General features: G+C 45.2%; 1 protein-coding gene across 1 annotated transcript; it reads left to right on the top strand.

Moving 5' to 3' along the window:
• Positions 1-1,108: 1,108 nt before the first annotated feature.
• LOC308590427 (cytochrome P450 2A13-like) lies at positions 1,109-17,864 on the top strand. Its single transcript, XM_081200467.1, has 10 exons — positions 1,109-1,237; positions 5,226-5,416; positions 9,478-9,640; positions 10,904-11,053; positions 12,155-12,315; positions 13,468-13,644; positions 13,898-14,039; positions 14,202-14,389; positions 16,954-17,095; positions 17,186-17,864. The coding sequence occupies exons 2-10, from the start codon at positions 5,246-5,248 to the stop codon at positions 17,365-17,367; spliced, it is 1,476 nt and encodes a 491-aa protein (XP_081056593.1). The 5' UTR covers positions 1,109-1,237; positions 5,226-5,245; the 3' UTR covers positions 17,368-17,864.
• Positions 17,865-21,829: the final 3,965 nt, after the last annotated feature.

Here is a 21,829-nt window from a genome sequence, read left to right as displayed (position 1 = left end):
ATGTAAAACATACTGATTCCTGGACCGTCCCTGGGCCAGATTGAGAAGGGATTGGGCCGGATCCGGCCCCCAGGCCATAGTTTGCCTACCCACGATAGAGACTAGGGGTCAGCAAACTTTTTCAGCAGGGGGCCGGTCCACTGTCCCTCAGACCTTGGGGGGTGGACTATATATTTTTTTTTTGGGGGGGGGGAAATGGGAAGACACAAGATCTACCCACTTTGGAAGAATGGCAGATGAAGCTGATTGACTGTATGGGATTAGCAGAAATGACTGGCAGAATCCGGGACCAGGGAGAAGAGTCGGCAGAAGAAGACTGGAAAAAATTTAAGGACTACTTACAAAAATATTGCAAAATTAAGGAATGTTGAATGATGTTGGATTGAAATTAAGTGGTTTCAAGCTGTAATTATGATAAAATGATTTTTATTTGTAAATAAGAACTTAAAGCGATAACAATTTAAGATTTGGAGATAAGGATTTGCTGTATAAACAACTTAAACTGGGTATACAAGAAGGGGAGGTATGAGGAGGTCGGGGAAATAAGTCATGAGAAAATATGCTATGAAACTTATATGTTTTTAATATTTTTATGTTTGATTTTTCTTTTTGTTTATAAAAAATTGGAAACTTTAATAAATATCTTTATATATATATATATATATATATATATATATATATATATATATATATATATATATTGGGGGAAATGAACAAATTCCTATGCCCCACAAATAACCCAGAGGTGCATTTTAAATAAAAGCACACATTCTACTCATGTCAAAACACCAGGCAGGCCCCACAAATAACCCAGAGGTGCGTTTTAAATAGAAGGACACATTCTACTCATGTAAAAACATGCTGATTCCTGGACCGTTCGTGGGCCAGGTTGAGAAGGCGATTGGGCCGGATCCGGCCCCCGGGCCTTAGTTTGCCTACCCATGGTTTAGATTTCTGGTGTGTCCCCCCCCCCGCTCTCCTTTTTGTTATTTCTGTCCTTTTTTTGGGTGGGGGGTGGAGGGGAGGGAGAACAAATCTATAGAAATAATAAAGTGCGTCTGAGTTCATGTCTGCAGCTGTGAGTGTGGCTTAAGGCCAAGTCCAGCTCTTTCCTCCTCCTCCTCCTCCTCCGCTGCCTCCCCTTCTGGGTGCCTCAGTGAGCCGTTGCAAAGGGTGTGGACCTGTGTGGATCCAGCATTTTGAGAAGGGAGCAGGACAGACTGAGTAGCCGACTAAGGTAGGGACAGTGGCACAGAGAGGCGTTTGCAAGACATTTGAGCCCTGGAGGATGGGAGGGAGACATCATTTTTTTGGCTAACTGGGATCCGTGGGCAAAGAGACTGGACACCGAATGGCCGAACGGCGGCTGTACGTCTGTGCCAATCTTCCTGTGCAGCTATGTGTCTCTCTCCCAACCTTCCCTCTGTCAGGATGCTGTAGGGGAGGGGAATATGAACGCTTGGCAACCAGAGGCACTTCAATGAATTGGCTTGGCAGGCACCCCGGGGTGAGGAGGAACCCAAGGGTGGTCGTTCCATATCACCCTCCTTCTCCTCCCTGAGATGGCTGAGCTCTGCCTCCACAGTCAGTGGCAGAAATTTTCTGAATATGAGTTGCTGGAAACCTCGGGGGGGGGGAGAGCTGGGGGGCATAAATGGACTGCACAGGAAAGGTTATCTCTATCTATCTATATCTATCTATCTCTATCTATCTATCATCTATCTTTCTATCTATTCTATCTATCTATCTATCTATCTATCTATCTATCTATCATCTATCTATCTATCTATCTATCATCTATCTATCTATCTATCTATCTATATCTATCATCATCTATCTATCTATCTATCATCTATCTATCTATCTATCTATTTATCTATCATCTATATCTATCATCTCTCTCTCTCTCTCTCTCTCTCTCTCTCTCTCTCTCTCTCTCTCTCTCTCTCATCATCATCATCATCTATATCATCTATCTTATCTATCTATCTATTATCTATCTATCTATCTATCTATCTATCTATCTATCTATCTCTATCTATCTATCTATCTATCTATCTATCTATCATCTATCTATCTATCTATCTATCTATCTATCTATCATCTATCTATCTATCTCTATCTCTATCTCTATCTCTATCTATCTATCATCATCTATCATCATCTCTATCTATCTATCTATCTATCTATCTATCTATCATCTATCTATCTATCTATCTATCTATCTATCTATCTATCTATCTATCATCTATCTATCTATCATCATCATCTATCATCATCTATATCTATCTATCTATCTATCTATCTATCTATCTATCTATCTATCTATCATCTATCATCTATCTATCTATCTATCTATCTATCTATCTATCTATCTATCTATCATCTATCTATCTATCTATCTATCTATCTATCTATCATCTATCTATCTATCATCTATCATCTATCTGTCTATCTATCTATCTATCTATCTATCTATCTATCTATCTATCATTTATCATCACCACCACCATCTATTTATCATCTATCTTTATCTATTTCTATCTCTATCATCTATCTCCGCCACTGACTATGCTGCCCTGTCTCTCTTAGGAAAGAACAGTCGCTCCTGAGAGCTAGGAAAAAGTTCTGGGAAAGCGGGGTGGGGGGGGGTGTTGGAGGAAGGCAGGGGTCACAGGCAGAGGCAGCCTCAGGGCCTGCTCCAATTGGACGGTGTGTTCCGCCCTAATCCCCAGGGCCATCGTCTTAGTTTAGATTATTTATTTGCTTCAGTGCTTCATTTTTGAAAAGAGACGATTCGGCAGGAAAGAACCATATAAACGCCAATGAATATGGAGAAGGGGAGGGAAATGTTCCCAAGCCCCGCAGCCTCTTCCCCAATGTGATGCCGCCCGTTACTCAGCAGCTGGGTGAGCTCTGCCCTGTTTCTTAATTGAAGTTTTTGCAATACAGTGGACGCTCGGGTTGCGAATGTGATCCGTGCGGGATGCATGTTTGCAACACGCAGCCTTTGCAACACGCACCTGCGCATGCGCGGGTTGCAATTCGGTGCTTCTGTGCATGCACGACTGCCAAAACATGGAAGTAACCCGCTCTGGTACTTCCGAGTTTCGGAGGTCCGTAACCTGAAAAAACGCAACCTGAAGCGGCTGTAACCCGAGGTATGACTGTACAATAAAAGCAGCAAGCCTACTTGCAGGTAATAAAGAAAAGAAATAAACTAAAGAAAGAAGGAAGAGAAAATAAGCTGCAAGATCCTGCCTTGTTAGTATACCTTAATTTTCATCCTCTTCAGAGGCAGGTGTGCCCTCCCAGCTCTCACCTGGGCTCCCCCCTCTCTTCTCAAAGTCTCTCACCCTGGGAGCTCTTGCCTTCTCTGCCTCTCACATCTAGTATACAGTTCTTACCACAGTAGAATGAGACAAATAACATGAGAATGATAATAAATGAGAGAAAAGAGAGAAAGAAAGAGATAAAAGGACCTGCAGCTGTCCACCGGTCAGATGTGTCATCAATATTTCTTCCAGTTGGTCAAATGCTCCTTCTATGTTATTCAATTATCCCTTTTGCTGGACATTGTTTTTTCCAGCTTTCCACCCAATGCTCTCCAGTTTGTTTACTTTTTCTATGCAGAAAGTCTTAAAAAGATTCTTTTTTGAGCACACAAAAGCTCACGCCAATAACAAACTTAGTTGGTCTCTAAGGTGCTGCCAACCTATCAGTTCGAAAGCACGTCAAAGTGCAAGTAGATAAATAGGTACCGCTCCGGCGGGAAGGTAAACGGCATTTCCGTGCGCTGCTCTGGTTCGCCAGAAGCGGCTTAGTCCTGCTGGCCACATGATCCGGAAGCTGTATTGCTGTGACCAATAAAGCGAGATGAGCGCCGCAACCCCAGAGTGGGTCACGACTGGACCTTATGGTCAGGGGTCCCTTTACCTTTAAGGTGCTAGAGGAAGGAATTTTTAAATTTTGTTTCAATTATAAAACAGTCCCTCTTTATTCCTTATCTCCTCCTCCAAAAGAAAAGCTTTTTAAAAGCTGTGTTTGTATATTAATGCATAGAAGTTCAGTTACTTTGAAACATTAATTTGTGTCCCAATCCATTTCCTGTGTCATTTCCATCCAGATATCAGCTCTGTACCAGTCCTGTATCTATATATCAGTCCATCAATCTTGTTTGTCCAGTCTTGCTCCTCTTCTTCCAGTTAACCAGAGGAGCAATATTCCTTTCCGACTGTACACAAAGTCTACCCTTTTTCTGCTTCGGCTCCACTCCTGCCCCCCCTAAAATAAATAAACCAACCCCCCAATATTTGGCAGCTCTGTTCCTCCCATTCTTTGCACACCCATGTGCAACTCTGCCATTCCATTCTGCTTTACAGAATGCATCTCTGATTCAAATATTTTTTTTCTTCCTCCTTGGCTCCCCCCCCCCCCTGATCTGAGCCTGCAATTGCCAGAAAAGCAGCTCGTATCTCCTTTTCTGGCAATTCTGGCACTTCATCAACAGATTCTCCTAGAATCATTTTTCTCACCTGCACACCTATTTCCTCAAACAGTGCTATTGCCACATTGACTGTCAATGGAGTGCCTTTCAAAATTCTTCATCCTTGCGGTCACATGCATTCACAGTGCAGCCTTCTCACAGTCAAGAAGAGTGTCCTCAAGATGCTTAGAATTCCAATATCACCACAAGTACAAATTTCCTTTGCAAAATAAATATGAACAACGGAGGCACAAAAGAACCGCAGGATGAGCCCGGGAGAAAACATCTCAGAGATAGGGAACACCTTTGTTTGATTTATAGTTCAAACTGAGCTTTCTGCTTGAAGTACCTTCACCAATAACCTAAATCAGTCATCAGGTCACATTTTGCATGAGCACTTAAATTGACATGGGCATCGTTTCAAAGGCAGTGAAAGCAAAAATAAGAGGAGTGGCAAGTGTTTTTGCTGGATTGATCTTCAGTGCCTTAAGTGGTTCTTAGGCAATGCTGAGATTTTCTCCTGCTCCCAGATCACTCACCCAGTAGATTTTCTCTATCCTGTCAGTGAACAATCCACTCTGGAGCTTCCAGAAATTAGTTTATTGTTACCTCCGACTGCAGAGATAGAGGGTAGATAAATAAATCTGTTGTTCACTTAATTGCAACTTTCGGAAGTTGCGACCGAGCTGGATAAGCTCCTTCCAGGAAGTCCATCTCTTCCTCTGCTCCCCACCTGCAGGCTGCTACTCCAGCCTCCCCATGGACCTCCTGGGCCCATGGACCCTCTTGTTGGCCTCCTTCCTCTTCTGCTTGCTGCTCCTCTCGGCATGGAAGAAGAAAGAGAAGCTGCCGCCTGGACCGACTCCGCTGCCCTTCATTGGGAACCTGCTGCAAGTCAACACAAAGGACATGTATCAGTCGCTGATGAAGGTAAGTCTCTGGACGCCTGTCCATCCATCCATCCGCCTTCCCTCTCACTTCCTGGCCAAGCGCCAAGCCCCCTCAATAGTTTTGCAAGCCACTCGGGGACTTGGAAGCCTAGAAGTGTGGAAGGAGGGGACCCCAGGGGTCACGTAGCCGAAACCCTGCAGTGCAGGAACGCTCCAAGTGCACATTCCTCAGCCAGGCGTGAGAAGGTTCACTTCTTGTGTCCCAAGTGGCTCATCAAGCATAGTTTATTGTTGTTGTTTAGTTGTTTAGTTGTTTAGTCGTGTCCGCCTCTTCGTGACCCCATGGACCAGAGCACGCCAGGCACTCCTGTCTTCCACTGCCAACCATCTCATCCTCTGTCGTCCCCTTCTCCTTCTGCCCTCCATCTTTCCCAACATCAGGGTCTTTTCCAGGGAGTCTTCTCTTCTCACGAGGTGGCCAAAGTCTCGGAGCCTCAGCTTCAGGATCTGTCCTTCCAGTGAGCACTCAGGGCTGATTTCCTTCAGAATGGAGAGGTTTGATCTTCTTGCAGTCCACGGGACTCTCAAGGGTCTCCTCCAGCACCATAATTCAAAAGCATCTATTCTTCGGCAATCAGCCTTCTTTATGGTCCAGCTCTCACTTCCATACATCACGACTGGGAAAACCATAGCTTTAACTATACGGACCTTTGTTGGCAAGGTGATTTCTCTGCTTTTTAAGATGCTGTCTAGGTTTGTCATTGCTTTTCTCCCAAGAAGCAGGCGTCTTTTAATTACGTGACTGCTGTCACCATCAAGCATAGATACATAACTCATAGATTCATTGTAAGGACAGTGATGTGGGAATGCCCTGGAAAGTGTGGGGCACCCATTGCTTGTCATGTAGCCTCCCTACAGACAAGTCAGAATGAAGGGTGGGTACCCTGATGGGTTTGCATTACATGCACACACACCACAAATGTCGTGCAAATGACAAAAAGGCTGTATGGGGTGACCCCTGGAAACAAGGAGGGCTTGAAAGAAAATGGGGCAGTCCCCCAATGGTGAGTCCCAGATGAACAGAATCTATGTTCGAGTCAGAAAGGGATCCCAAGGGTTATCTAGTCCAACCCCCTGCCAGGCAGGAATAAAAGGCAGCCTTTCTTTGCCTCTTTGTTGTGCTATTTCTAGTGAGGCGCTCAAAAATCCCGGGGCTCTCCCCACACCCCAGTTTAGGCAGCGATGGTGTTGCCTTGATTGGACTAGGAAAGAGAACGAGATGAGGCATTTGTGTTCCAGTTTTTGTAGACGATGATGATGAAGATGAAGATTAAGGTTATTATTATGATGATGACCCAGGACCTGGTCCTATAGTCACTCTGACCAAGAGTTTTCCCAAACTCTGTGCCGTGACACATTCATGTGTTGGCTGCAGTGTGTAGATGTGTCGCGCAAATGCTCCCTGTGCTCCTCCTGGGGCTGGAAATGGGTTGGTTTATCCTCCAGTTTGCTAGTAGAAGTGATTTGCTGTGTCGTGAAATGAGGCATGTCTAAAAGGCATATCACCAACACACCAAGTCTGGAAAGCTCTGCTCTATTTTTCTGCCCGTGACCTGGCCATGCCCTGTTGCTCAGAACCCCTCTGATCCACTCTGCACATGACTTTGTGACTTTTGTCCGAATTCTGTTTCAAAACAAACTACTGCATTCATATATTTCTGGCCTTTCCATTCATGAAAAAGGGTTTGCAAGCGTTAATTAGAAGCTCCCTCAGAGTGTGGTCTCCACTTCTTCTGTTTGATGGATGAGGTAATGACAGGATGTTTTTCAGAGTCTTTCTTGGCACTACCTAAAGGCGTTGCTGTTTTTGTAAGGTTTTCCCTTTCTTTCTCCAATTCTAAAGGGCAGGGATCTAAAGTTTGAAGAGCTGTTTTTCTCCCACTGTGTGTGCCATTTTCAGAATATGTGCAGCTGTGGTCGCCGCTTGTGCACATTTGTGTGTGTGTGTGTGTGGGGATGCATTTATCAACGTGCATTTTATCTGTAACACAACTATTTGGTTCTTCGGAATTGGTTCGAGTTCCTGTGGGGATGCGGATGCAGCGTGGGGGCACAACCCACCTCCTCATAAGACACGCCACAGCGTGTCTGGCTGCCATGCCCGTTCTCTGACCTGTGCCTCCCTTGCAGAAAGCTTTGCTTAAAGTTCCACTTGGCTGGAGCAAGACAAGACAAACAGGCTTTCAAGTATCAGGGGAACACCTATCTGACACGTGTATCACTAGCGCTGGAAATGTGTTGGAAACATGCCCTGGGAAAGGCTGCCAACTTCCCAAGTCTTCGGAGCGCCTCTCCAGTGGCCCTCTCTGCCTGTAAATCTCCCTCAGTCCAGAGAGACCAGTCATAAGTGACCCTTCTCTCCTGAGAAGAGCACACTAATCTTCTGGTTTATCATAGCAGAAGAAAGACTCCTTCGTAGTTGTAGAACTACGTTATTTACAGTCTATATACAAAGACTCCATTGGCACATCTGTGCTCTTTGAACAGAAAACAGCGACGCATACAGAAGTGAAACTGACTTCCAACAGTAATGAGACTTCCTGTCTCACTTTCACTCAGACACTCACATGATGTATACAAAGCATACTACCACTGTTGGAGCAGCTCGGATAGATACAAATCCTAACATCACTTCCCCATTTTTAGGTAACCGTTGCTGCGTAAGCTAGTGCCGCATCAAGTGACATAAACAGACAGTTGCTATACACATGGTATACCCCTGTTGTACCAGTTCCACCTTTGGAGCTACCTGCAACTGGCCTTGCTGGAAATACTTTAAGTTCAGGGTGGTTTCACTACTGTCTCTGCTAATAAAAGGAGCCTCTCCAGAGCTAGGCGGCAGCTTGTTTGGAGCTTGCTAGCTTGCTTGCTCCTGCACAGCTCACATGCATTCAACTCAAAGACCTGGGAGAATAAGAACTCTGCTATAATCCAATATCTTGCTCTCCAAGCGCTTTATCTGAATCGACTCTTTCCCATCCAGATTCAGCTTGCTGACACCAACTACCTGGGGAGATTACAAGGCCATCTGATATCTGAAGCCAGGCCAGATGGCCTGCATTTCCCCTAAAATACTTTTTTTGGGGTAGGGAATTTGTAGAATCCTGGCTTGTGCATTCCCCATTCCTCAAAGCTTTCATGGGTTGCCACTCCCTCCACACAAATAGCTCTGACCTCCTTTTCTTCCAGGTCCTGGACGAGAGTCCCATCTCTCTGTACCTTACCCTGCAATGAATCTTCCTTTAGACAGAGGTCCACTCACTGGCTCATTGTCCCCCTTCCTTGAGGCACCTTGATCCAGAGAGCTCCATCTTTCTTTCCCATTTCTTGTGTGGATTGTTGTTGTTTAGTTGTTTAGTCGTGTCCGTCTCTTCGTGACCTCCTGGACCAGAGCATGCCAGGCACTCCTGTCTTCCACTGCCTCCCGCAGTTTGGTCAAACCCGTAGCTTCAAGAACACTGTCTAGCCATCTCGTCCTCTGCCGTCCCCTTCTCCTTGTGCCCTCCATCTTTCCCAACATCAGGGTATGTTCCAGGGAGTCTTCTCTTCACATGAGGTGGCCAAAGTATTGGAGCCTCAGCTTCAGGATCTGTCCTTCCTGTAATACAGAGTTGTTCCGCCTGGCCTTTGGCTTGGAATCAACTTGATCCCCTCCCCCTCTTTCCTCTTTCCTTTCTCCTTCTGTGATGGAACTCCTATTTGGGGACTTCCCTGGCTTTTTTCTGGCCCACGTAGGACCAATCTGGTTAGTTGGCCTCGGTGAAGATTGGACGTTTTCATCTACAAAAAGTTTTTGATTTGAGTTTCTACTGAAATGAGGCTGCACTTTAATGTTGTATTTTAATCTTGTTTTTAAGTTGTATCTTAATCAATTGTTTTTCTACCTGGTGTTAGCCGCCCTGAGCCCGGTCTTGGCTGGGGAGGGCGGGGTATAAATAAAATTTATTTTACGATTCCTTGTCTTCCTGAAAACCAATCTATTTGCTCCATCTCTCCATCTGTTCCATGACCTCACACAATGCCCTCCCCCTCTTTTCACAGATCCGTGAGAAATATGGTCCTGTCTTCACCATCCACTTAGGGCCCCGCCGTGTTGTGGTCTTGTGTGGATACGATGCCGTGAAGGAGGCCCTGGTGGACCAGGCGGAAGAGTTCAGCGGCCGTGGAGAGCAAGCCACGTTTGACTGGCTTTTCCAGGGTTACGGTCAGTCTCTGCTTTTGCAGTCCAGAGGCACGATTGTTATTATTTTTAATGCAGACCAAAGTGCATGATTATGGGCATCTATAGGGCACTTCTAGTGAACCTCCCCTGGTCCTATGAAGCAAATCAGACATGTTCAACCGGTCGACCTCGATTGACAGATAGATCCCTTGATGATCCTGGTCGATTGCGGGCTCCTGATCGATCGCGGGATTATTTAAAGTGGCAGTCGTTTGGCATCTGCTGCTGATGATAGCGGATACGATACTTGGCTTTAGCGCTGCTTTTGTTTGCCAGCAGTAGATTGTTTGGCGAGCGATTTATGGCATTCCCCCTTAGGCTCAACAACTCGGGGCACTCCTCCTTCCTCCAATGACAATGTGTAGATCACTGATAGTTTTCTTATACTGGGAGTAGATCACAGCCTCTTGGGAGTTGGATGTGCCTGAAGTACATTTTTAAAATACATGTTTTACAGTGGAAAGAAGTGAGGCAGAGGGAATGTCTTCCAATGCCATTGAGACAAGCCATCAAGAAGGGTGCTGGATGAGAGTTTGCAAGCCCCCACCCCACCGCAACTCCACGATCCTGTCAGGAGATCAGCCTACACTCGAGTAGGACCTTGGCAGAGACACATGCCCGACTGGCATGTTTTTTCCCTCCTGGGAGATTCATAAGCTTTCTTCAGCCCGAACATCACAGCGACCGATGCCAAACAACACTGGCACACTTAGGGATCCTCAGAGTTTGTGCAACTTGCGCGTGATAGACCTCAGCAACTCAGCATTTTGTCTAATCTACTTTATTTACATATAAACACACATGGAGCACTGCAACATGGCTCCCTCTCTCTCTCTACCATCAGACAGCAAAGAGAAAAAACCCCAAAGGACAATAGTCCCACTTTATGGAACACAGTAACACAAACATCCTGTCTCCGTCACTTCCCACTCTGTGGAGTCAAAACATATACCGTCATGTGATAGACAACAATCCCATGACTGCAATCACGGAGCAGGAATTCTAACAGATCCTATAAAGACCACAACTCCCTTTGCACACAACAACACACCCAGGCACACACCCTATGAGAGGAAACCCTGACGCTTACAATGTTCTTCCAAATGCTGAAATTACAATTTTAGAAACCAGGCAAAAAATTCAAAATGTGAATTTTTAAGGGGGGCATTCTTCATTGTTGTGCAGTTTCAACCACGTTCTCATTCAGATCACATGCCTTCCTCCTCCTCCTCCTTTGCTTCTCAGGGGTTGTCTTCAGTAACGGGGAACGGGCCAAACAGCTACGCCGATTCTCCATCACAACACTGAGGAATTTTGGGATGGGAAGGAGATCCATTGAAGATCGGATCATGGAGGAGGCCCACTTCCTGCTGGAATCCCTGAGGGCAACAAAAAGTGAGCTCAGTTTTGGTATCTGGTATCTTTAAGAAATGGACTCATGTTATGCTAGTGGTCCAAACCAGGGCAAGACACACTTAACTTCGGGAGTATAGGAAGTGGAAACAGGTTCAAACAACCCTACTCCCTAGCCTTCATGTGGACGATGGAAGTCCAGGGGAGGGTCTACTTGGCCTATCTCTGTATTATACAACTTGGGATCAAAATCCTCTCATGGGTTTAAGCGAGTAGGATGAAATCATTCTTAGATGGCTTTGCAATGTGTGGCCTCTGCCATGTCCTCAGTCCCCTTTAAGAATTTTTCTATCATCCAGGGTGTCTTGGATGCTGTGTAATGCCATATTTCCATTTCCTAGCCAGAGTTGCAGATGCCAGGTTCACCCCAAAATAATCAATCAATCAATCAATCAATCAATCAATCAATCAGTGAGCTCAGTTTTGATATCTTCAAGAAATGCTGCTTAATGAGTTACAGGTGATAGTTAGAAACAGTGGGCATTTAAGTGGGCAATTGAAGGCTTTATACTGAAAATTATATTTACTTTTGGTAATGGGTGGAAACAGATGTAACTTAGCCGGAGCTAAATACATCACCAACACTCTACATCCTATCGAAGTAATGTTTCTCAAAGGACTAATGAGGTAAGACTGTTCTGCTTTGCAAAGTGTACTCTCTTTTTAAAAAAAATATTTTTTATTAGAAATTTAAACAAAACATATTATCTTAAAACATATCATCCTTAATTCCCCCCCATTTCCTCCTCCCTCCACAAAAGAACCCACCCTCCCCTCCCCCCGCAACTTCCCTCAGTTCCAATCTCTGGTTTCTCTATAAATGCTATTCTCTGCATGTTACAAAATTGTATAAATCCTTAATTTATCTGACTGGTTATTATCAATAAAAAGTTTGTGAGTGTTTATTCAAAGCCTGCCAAGGAGTCCAGTTCACTTTGTTGCTTCTTTAAATACTTTGTAAAAGGTTGCCATTCATCTTTAAAGTCACAGTTATCCTTGACCCATGCAAAGTGTACTCTTGATTTGTTCCTGGGTTGAGTGACTTGCTTTCTAGGTGCTCCCTTTGTGTGTCTTTCTTTCCAGGCGCACCCTTTGACCCCACTTACATGCTGAGCCGCACGGTGTCCAACGTCATCAGCTCCATCGCCTTTGGCGATCGCTTTGAATACGAAGATAAGGAGTTCGTCTCCCTGCTCAGCATGATGCTGGGTAGCTTCCAGTTCACTGCTACCTCTTGGGGGCAGGTAAATTGGAGGGGAGGGGAGAGGGAGAGCACATGGGATGAGGCCATGCAAACAAGGAGAGTTGCCCCTTTCCCCTGGTCCTGAAAGAATCTAAGATCTCCGCAAGGAACAGTGCTTGGGAGTAGCTGAGAAAAAGCTATTGACCGTTGTTGGGGCAAATTGCTCACTTGGAGCTCTCCGTGGTACTGCAACTCCTGATCTGCCTTGCTGCTTGGCCAGGTCTGACTGGAGCAAGTTTAGAACGTTGCCGCCAATTCCATATAATCCATCAACTTGGCGGAAATGACTGGCAAGATCCGAGACCAGGGAGAAGAGTCGGTGGAAGAAGATTGGAAAAAGTTTAAAGACTATGTATAGAAATATTGTAAAATTAAGGAATGTTAGAAAAATGATGGAATGAAGTTATATGGCTTTAGTAGAAATGTCATAAGGAATTAAGTATAAATAGATTAATAGAAAATTAAAGGAAAAATAAGGCAAGAATGTGTTAAGATAATTATAGGATAGAAAACAGAGTAAGATGGAAAGGAATTGCTGAAACAATTAATAGAAGTGGAATACAAAAAGGGAGGTGTGAGGAGGTCGCTGGAAATAAGTGAATGAAATAGAAGATATTGAAAATGTTTGAGGTGTTTTTAAATTGTTTTTTGTTTTTGCTTTGTTTTGTTAGTCCATGTAGCATTTTTGTATTGTATTTGTATAGTTTTTTCTCTTTTCTTTTTTGTTTGTAGTGTTGTGTTGAAAATGTTGAAAAAGTAATAAATATCATTTTTTTTAAAAAAAAAAGTTTAGAATGTTGCTTCGGCCTCACATGATGCCAGATTAAGCTGTTGAGGCTGCTAGCACTGTAAGAAATTCCTTCTCACCCTCTGAGTCCTCCTCCAAGTCTCCATCCTTATCCCCAAAAGAGGAGATGTCATGTCTGTTACAACTGATAGCTTAGTCAGCAGTTGATGCCAAGTTCTATCTGGAGTCAGGAATTCCACCTGCCTGTTCTGTTCTTCTTAGAGAGAGATTTTCCGAGTCTGTCTTTTTTCTAGTCTCTTCCAAACTTCCATGATATGTTTCCAACTTCCACAGACCTTCACCTCAGCTTCACTTTGTGCAATATCTGTTTTCTCTCCCCTCACCCTCTGAAACCAACACAAACAGCTCTACGACATGTTCTCGGGCGTCATGCAGTACCTGCCTGGCCCACAGCATAAAGCCTTCAAGCAGCTCTTAGGGTTGGAGAAGTTCATCATGGAGAAGGTAAAAGACCATGAGGAGACCCTGGACCCCAACTCCCCTCGGGATTTCATTGACTGCTTCCTGGTGAAAATGCAGCAGGTATGGTGATTTCGTTCTCAGTATTGTGATCTAAGTATTTGTCTGAAAGGAAACTAGGATCCCTGGAAGGAAGCCACCTTTTCAACACTACTCAACTGTCCCTTCATCCTCATTGGTTTAATCGTGACATCACTGCAGGTTAGCCAATCAGCAGGAAAGAACAAGCTTTGAAGACATATGAAGACCAGATTTTAGCCTCTACCCACATATAATCTATGAAGCATCCTCCATTACCATTTTCCTTCTGACTTAGGATAAGAAAAACCCAAACACAGAGTTCTTTGCAAGGAATCTGGTTATGACAACCCTCAACATCTTCTTCGCTGGCACAGAAACGGTCAGCACCACCTTGCGCTATGGCTTCCTGCTTCTGCTGAAATACCCGGAGGTTGAAGGTGACTGCGGAAGGGGGGGGGGAAATAGGGTGGAGAGATGTGTCCTTGCCTTTCTGTGGGAGGGTCCCTCTTTGTTTTCCCAGCTATGAGCTGGGATCCTTCTTCAGCTCCCTGGAAGGTGCAAATAGCACTGTTGGTCTCATTCTGATGATTTCTCAACAGAGAAAGTCCACGAAGAGATTGAACGGGTGATTGGCTCGAATCGCACTCCCAACATGGATGACCGTCCCCTGATGCCCTACACGGATGCTGTGATCCATGAGATCCAGAGATTTGGTGACATGCTCCCCTTGGGGGTAGCAAGACGTGTTACCCGTGATACCCAGTTCCGGGGATACAACCTTCCCAAGGTATTGTGGTTCTATTAGTTCCTCAGGCTCAGACCCTTTGGTACAATTTCCAGATACACTTTGTGGCTCAGCGAAATTCCCCAAGCACTCTGTCTTGTTAGTGTGTGAGCACCGACTCTTGGGGATCCTTTTCTTTGTCTCAGCCCAGTTCCTCATAAATTTGTCTGTGTCTTCACAACATCAGGAGTCCAGCCCTTTCCGGTTCAATTCCCATTACAGGAATAGACACCTCAGTCATCCAGTTATTCTCCTGATGTATTTATCGTTCACAAGTTGCATTACACTACTGGTCTACATGAAAAATAAAAAACAGAACTACAATGGTACCTCAGGTTAAGTACTTAATTCGTTCCAGAGCTCTGTTCTTAACCTGAAACTGTTCTTAAACTGAAGCACCACTTTAGCTAATGGGGCCTCCTGCTGCCGGAGCACGATTTCTGTTCTCATCCTGAAGCAAAGTTCTTAACCCGAGGTACTATTACTGGGTTAGCGGAGTCTGTAATCTGAAGCGTATGTAACCTGAAGTGTATGTAACCCGAGGTACCACTGTATATACTTCTTGAGTTAGAGTGGCGTCCGGCACACTTCCCTGTGCCTCTGAGCTTTCAGACATCTTCCTGGCTCCAAGCAGAGTTTCGCAGCAGCGGTGTGTGCCTTGTGTAGGTGCAATAAATCACAGTCTGTACGCAAGCTTCTTTCTAATCTAAAGAGGCTTTATTTACGTACAGCATAGCAAAATAAATCAGCCGGGAGATCGAGCAGACATCCTCCCGGTTCCTCAGCGGAAAGAAAAAAGTAACTCACAACACAAAGAAAGATTCCCCTATGTGAACAAACCATGCCTCAGTAGGCAGGGACAATACACAGAACTGTTTAACTCTAAGTTCTGATTCTTCTCACAATACAGATCTCTGCTCTCTTCAGCCATCCTGCCAAAGAGACAGTCTTTCACATATTCATGCAGCCACAATGACCACTGCATGCGCTGATAGGAACACCAGCTGCAGGGGAGAATTATCGGTGCTTAGCAGAGGCACCACATCAAGGGTAGTGTCCCAGAAATGAGGAACTGTCATTGAAAAGACCCTGCCAGGGGTCACAGTCCCCAGTAGGCCACGTTGAGAACTGTGCTAGATGGACAATTTCTTCAGTCAGAAGCAGGCACCACAGAGTTCAATGGCAGTCTTTGGAGAAACTATGTATAGCAGGTATGGATGCTGGGGTGGCCTGGCAATATTCCCTTGTTCTCCTGACATCATAGAATCATAGAATCATAGAGTTGGAAGAGACCACAAGGGCCATCGAGTCCAACCCCCTGCCAAGCAGGAAACACCATCAGAGCACTCCTGACATATGGTTGTCAAGCCTCTGCTTAAAGACCTCCAAAGTAGGAGACTCCACCACACTCCTTGGCAGCAAATTCCACTGTCGAACAGCTCTTACTGTCAGGAAGTTCTTCCTAATGTTTAGGTGGAATCTTCTTTCTTGTAGTTTGGATCCATTGCTCCGTGTCCGCTTCTCTGGAGCAGCAGAAAACAACCTTTCTCCCTCCTCTATGTGACATCCTTTTATATATTTGAACATGGCTATCATATCACCCCTTAACCTCCTCTTCTCCAGGCTAAACATGCCCAGCGCCCTTAGCCGTTCCTCATAAGGCATCGTTTCCAGGCCTTTGACCATTTTGGTTGCCCTCCTCTGGACACGTTCCAGTTTGTCAGTGTCCTTCTTGAATTGTGGTGCCCAGAACTGGACACAGTACTCCAGGTGAGGTCTGACCATCGCTGTGGCTTAGCAGGAGTGAGGCAGCTGCAAGGTCAGCACTGTGCAGATACGCCAGCAGAAGGACCACAGAGCACCAACCTCCCTGCTGACTCACCCCCCCGTCCCCCCCACCAGACACCAGTCGCAATGCCTCTGCCAGCCCCATTGGCTGCTTGCAAGGCAGAGGATTAGAGTTGTGCTAACTCTCATAAATGGGGTCTTACACTATGCGACATTGCTGCTCTTTCTGGGATTAGGGTATGTTTATCTAAAGTGATAGGGAAATGGGTGGCGCTGTGGGTTAAACCACAGAGCCTAGGACTTGCCGATCAGAAGGTCGGTGGTTTGAATCCCCATGACGGGGTGAGCTCCCGTTGCTCGGTCCCTGCTCCTGCCAACCTAGCAGTTCGAAAGCACGTCAAAGTGCAATTAGATAAATAGGTACCGCTCCGGCGGGAAGGTAAACAGCGTTTTCGTGCACTGCTCTGGTTCACCAGAAGTAGCTTAATCATGCTGGCCACATGACCCGGAAGCTGTACGCCGGCTCCCTCGGCCAATAAAGCGAGATGAGCGCTGCAACCCCAGAGTCGGTCACGACTGGACCTAATGGTCAGGGGTCCCTTTACCTTTTATCTAAAGTGATAGATTGCCACACTTGCTTGTATTTGTGGACTTTCTGGGGGGTGGGCATGGCTATGATAAGCTCCTGTGCTTCAGAACTGACCACTGCACCAATTGGCCTGGTGTTGAAATCTCCCATTTCTCTCGTATCTTCTTATTTCTCTCCCTTTCTTGTTCAGGGGACTGAAGTGTTTCCCATGCTCGGGTCTGTGCTGAGAGACGCCCAACACTTTGCAAGACCAGATATTTTTGACCCCCAACATTTCCTGGATGAGAATGGGCAGTTCAAGAAGAATGAGGCTTTTATGCCTTTCTCTGTTGGTGAGTCAGTCCCCTTCCTTTTCCAAGCACTCCTAAACCATCTCTAATGGCACCCTCAAAAGCTGTATTCACCTTCTTCCTCTTTCCTAGGGAAGCGCTATTGCTTGGGGGAGAATCTGGGCCGGATGGAGCTTTTCCTCTTCTTCACCAGCATCCTGCAGAACTTCCGCTTAAAATCTCCCGTCCCTCATGAAAAGATCAACATCTCTCCTATGCTGGTTGGCTTTGCCACCATTCCACATTTTTATGAAATGTGTGCCATTCCCCTCTGAAGGTGGTCAGGTGTCTTGGAGAAGCCGAGTCCCATTGTCACCCACCTTTGGTTGCCTCAAATGCCAAAGTTGGAGAGTTCTTGAACTCATGAAGGGCCAAAACAGGTGACCCTCCGGCCTCCAGAATCTTGCTTTTGAAGCTCCATGATCTGTGTTTCCATTGGTAGAATCTCTCCCCCCCGTATTTCTTTTGGAAGGTCCTTGACTCACAGCTTCCGTTCCTTCCCTCAGGAACCATGAATGAGTCCCTCTCCTCACCCCCCATTCCATCCATCAGATTCCCTTTCCGCTCTTTTCCTCCATCCTTTGTTTTTTCTTCCCCCTTGTCACTTTCCTGTGCTGAAACATTCACTGTGAAGGAAGAATTGTTAACCCCGCTGAAGGGTTTGGGGAGGCAGAAGAGGTCTGCCATAATGTAGGGAAAACTGCTTCTCTGAAACCTTGCAATCTCCATTCCCGGGACAGACTTTGAAAGAACCATTTGGGTTTTCTTTTTTCTTTTTCCAAAATGAATGTGAAGTTTTACTATCATCTGGTTTAGGGCATTGTGGTATATCTCTTTGTTTGAATCTTGACCTACACCATGCTGCCTATCTATTGTCAAGCATTCAGAATTGGAAACACACCCTTGGTATTACCTTTCTGAAGTGGGAAACCTCAAAATATCTATCATCTATCATCTATATCTATCTATCTATCTATCTATCTATCTATCTATCTATCTATCTATCTATCATCTATCTATCTATCTATCTATCTATCATCTATCTATCTATCTATCTATCTATCTATCATCTATCTATCTATCTATCATCTATCTATCATCTATCTATCTATCTATCTATCTATCTATCTATCTATCATCTATCTATCTATCTATCTATCTATCTATCTATCATCTATCTATCTATCATCTATCTATCATCTATCTATCTATCTATCATCTATCTATCATCTATCTATCTATCTATCATCTATCTATCTATCTATCTATCTATCTATCTATCTATCATCTATCTATCTATCTATCTATCTATCTATCTATCTATCTATCTCTATCTATCTATCTATCTATCTATCTATCTATCTATCTATCTATCATCTATCTATCTATGTATGTATCTATCTGTCTATCATCTATCTATCTATCTATCTATCTATCTATCTATCTATCTATATCTATCTATCATCATCTATCTATCTATCATCTATCTATCTATCTATCATCTATCTATCTATCTATCATCTATCTATCTATCTATCATCATCTATCTAGCTAATCTCCTTTGGTTGGTTGGACAATATTAGGATCAAAGTATTTGAAATTTCTTTATGTTTGTATAAAAAAGGACTAGCTAAAGTAGCTTTTTGCTGGAGATGTAATAAGGACAATGCCTCCTTGAAATATATTTTTTTATAGTGTTCTATATTTGCTAAGTGTTGGGAGAAATTGCTGGACTATATAAATAGGACTGTATGGAAAAAGTTAACATTTTCAGAGGAGAATATTCTTTTAAATTTTATACCTACTGTATGGAAATGGACAACGGCACAATGAAAATGGATTCTGCCCTAACAGTGGCTAAGAGACTGATACTGATGAACTGGAAGAATTAAGATATGATCCCTTTAATCAATGGCTTGACAACATGACAACACTCGCAACTTCTGAAAGGGGTTGCTTATAGATGTAGACTTTGTTTGGACATTTGGAATGAGTCTATGCAGAATGTAGTAGGTCATTCATAACCGTATATGCATTAAGATAATAATAGCACTAATATCAAAATAAAGATTTATGGAAATGTAAGTGATTATGCTAAGTGTATTGCACTGTATTTTTTGCACTGTTCCCTTTGTCACTTTCTTTCTTTATAAATGATTCCCCCCCCCTAATAAAATATTATTATTAATAAAAACAGTGGTCAAGCGGAGGTTTTTCTTCGTCTCCTTTCAAGTTGGGACTCAGCATCCTTCTTAATACCAGTTTATGGAAGCCCAAAATGGAAAGAGTTCCTCTTATGTTCAGTTTCTGCAACGGGCATCTGGACCTTCCATGGAGGAGGCAAACAAGGATGGGCCTTGGATGATATGGGCTCAGTCTATATGGGCCTGGTGGTCTTTGAGGTATTGCAGTCTTGAGCCATTTACGCATTGCGTGGCGAGTTCCCGCCTCCCCCAGTAGAAATAACGACACATGACACCATTGATTAAGGTTAATGGGCTAAAATTGGCCACAACTTTATTGGTTACAGGTAAGAGCGGTATTGGCTTAGGCATTGGTCCTATCCGACTATCCGGCTTCAGCCTGTTTGCTTGAAGACTGGGAAGGGTTAACACCAGCAGGGGGAGTCCTGCTGATGCACATCAACTAGGTACTCCCCCGTGGTCACCGCTCGGGGGCGCGCTTTAGGCCCCGGTCTCCATAGGCTTCGGACGAGGCCACGCCCCCCGGAATCCTTTACCAGACTACCCTTCAATATTTGGGGGAGGTGATGGCGCTCCCCCCCAACACATCTGCATAACAATACCCCTACCAATGCCTAACCACCAAGACCAAAGGAGTTGTGACGATTTGGTACAAGGTAGGCGAAAAACCAAATGGCCGGTGCCAATTTGCCAAATGGAAAAAATTCCTACCAGGCCCCTTAGCGGTGACCGACCGAGGTCCATAGCAAGGTCAAAAGAGAAACCTTGAAGGGCGGGCGGGTGGGAAAACCAGTCAGCTGAGCAGTCCGAAAGAGGGTGATCCCCGGCTGCGCTTGCCTTAAATGGGGCAAGCCACACACCCTGAGCCAGTTGATTGGATGGCTCAGGGGATGACGCGGCCCGAGGATTCCCCCAGATCGCGCGGGGCTGCAAACCAGCCACCGCGCGCGTGTTGGGGGCGTGAAGCCCACAACAACAACAACAGCAACAACACCTCCTCCTGATGTCAGAAGTGGCTTTGTACACATTTGACTGCATATCATCTGATCCACCCGCAGTAATTATTAAGTTTGCAAATGATACTACCATAATGGGCCTAATTACAGGCAGAGATGAAACAGCGTACCAGGGAGAGGTTCAAAAAGTATCTACACGGTGCTTAGAGAATAACTTGCACCTAAATATTAGTAAGACAAAGGAGATGGTGTTGGACTTCCGGAGGAAGAGAGGGGAACCTGCACCGTTGTATATCGGGGGGGGGCTGTGTGGAGAGAGTCTCCTCCTTTAAATTCCTGGGAGTATACCTTAGTGAGGACCTCACTTGGAAAATCAACATTCTGACATGGTCAGAAAGGCCCAACAGAGACTCCATTGCCTCAGGGTCTTGCGAAAGAATAATGCTAAACAACAACTGATGAACTTCTACCGGTGCACAATAGAAAGTGTCCTTTCATATTGTATCACAGTGTGGTATGATGGTCGTTTACCTTCCCGCTGGAGCGGTACCTATTTATCTACTTGCACTTTGACGTGCTTTCGAACTGCTAGGTTGGCAGGAGCAGGGACTGAGCAACGGGAGCTCACCCCGTCGCTGGGATTCGAACCACCGACCTTCTGATCAGAAAGTCTTAGGTTCTGTGTGGAGGAAGAAGAAGAAGAAGAAGAAGAAGAAGTCAGCTATAGCTGAGAAAATAACCCATAATGTAATGCTGCTGAAAGAAAAGTTAGAAAAATGGGTGCCTTTATGCCATCTAGTGGGTGTTTCCTTTATATACGAGTGAAAATAGTCCACAAAATATTATACAAGCTGCATCTTGTGATCATCTATAGTTACAGATACACACTGGTCCCACTATTAGAATGCTTGTTATCTGAAATATCAGTTATCCGAATGCAAAGAATTATACCCAAATCTTCCTATGTGAATGGCTGATTCAGATAGCCAAACAGCTGGAATTTCCCCACTTCCTTATGTGTTTGTGTTTTGCTGGTAGTGGCAGCTATTTTGAGCAGAAACCATGGCATGAGGGAGAGTGACTGGACAAATGAGGGAGCAGGAGAGGCCAGACAAATTACCGTATTTTTTGCCCTATAGGGCGCACTGGCCCATAGGGCGCACCTAGTTTTTTGGGGGGGAAATAAAGAAAAAAATTATTACCCCCCCCAGCCGCGGGGCTGGGACGGGGGAAGCCTGAGCTTCCCCCGACCCCAGCCCCCAGAACAGGCTGCTGTCCGTAAGCCTTTGGAGCCCGGTGGGAACTCCCGCCCGGCTCCCAAGGCTTGCGGAGAGCTGCCCGAAGCCCGGGGTGCACAGCACCGCGCTCCCCGGGCTTCGGGCTGCAGGCAGCTGTGCGCAAGCCTGCGGAGCCTGGCGGGAACTCCCGCCGGGCTCCCAAGGCTTGCGGATAGCTTCCCGAAGCCTGGAGAGTGAGAGGGGTCAGTGCGCACCGACCACTCTCGCTCTCCAGGCTTCAGCGAAAGCCTGCATTCGCCCCATAGGATGCACACACATTTCCCCTTCATTTTTGGATTG

Source organism: Podarcis bocagei (genome assembly GCF_964188305.1).
Source record: "Podarcis bocagei genome assembly, chromosome: 7".
Lineage (NCBI taxonomy): Eukaryota > Metazoa > Chordata > Lepidosauria > Squamata > Lacertidae > Podarcis > Podarcis bocagei.
The sequence above is the reverse complement of the archived record's forward strand: the minus strand, read 5'-3'. Positions and strand labels throughout refer to the sequence as shown.

Excerpts from the sequence above, each read along its gene's own strand:
- LOC308590427 (XM_081200467.1), top strand. The coding sequence starts at position 5,246 with ATGGACCTCCTGGGCCCATGGACCCTCTTGTTGGCCTCCTTCCTCTTC. Across the intron at positions 9,641-10,903 it reads CTGGCTTTTCCAGGGTTACG|GGGTTGTCTTCAGTAACGGG; the intron begins GTCAGTCTCTGC and ends TTTGCTTCTCAG. Across the intron at positions 14,040-14,201 it reads GAAATACCCGGAGGTTGAAG|AGAAAGTCCACGAAGAGATT; the intron begins GTGACTGCGGAA and ends ATTTCTCAACAG.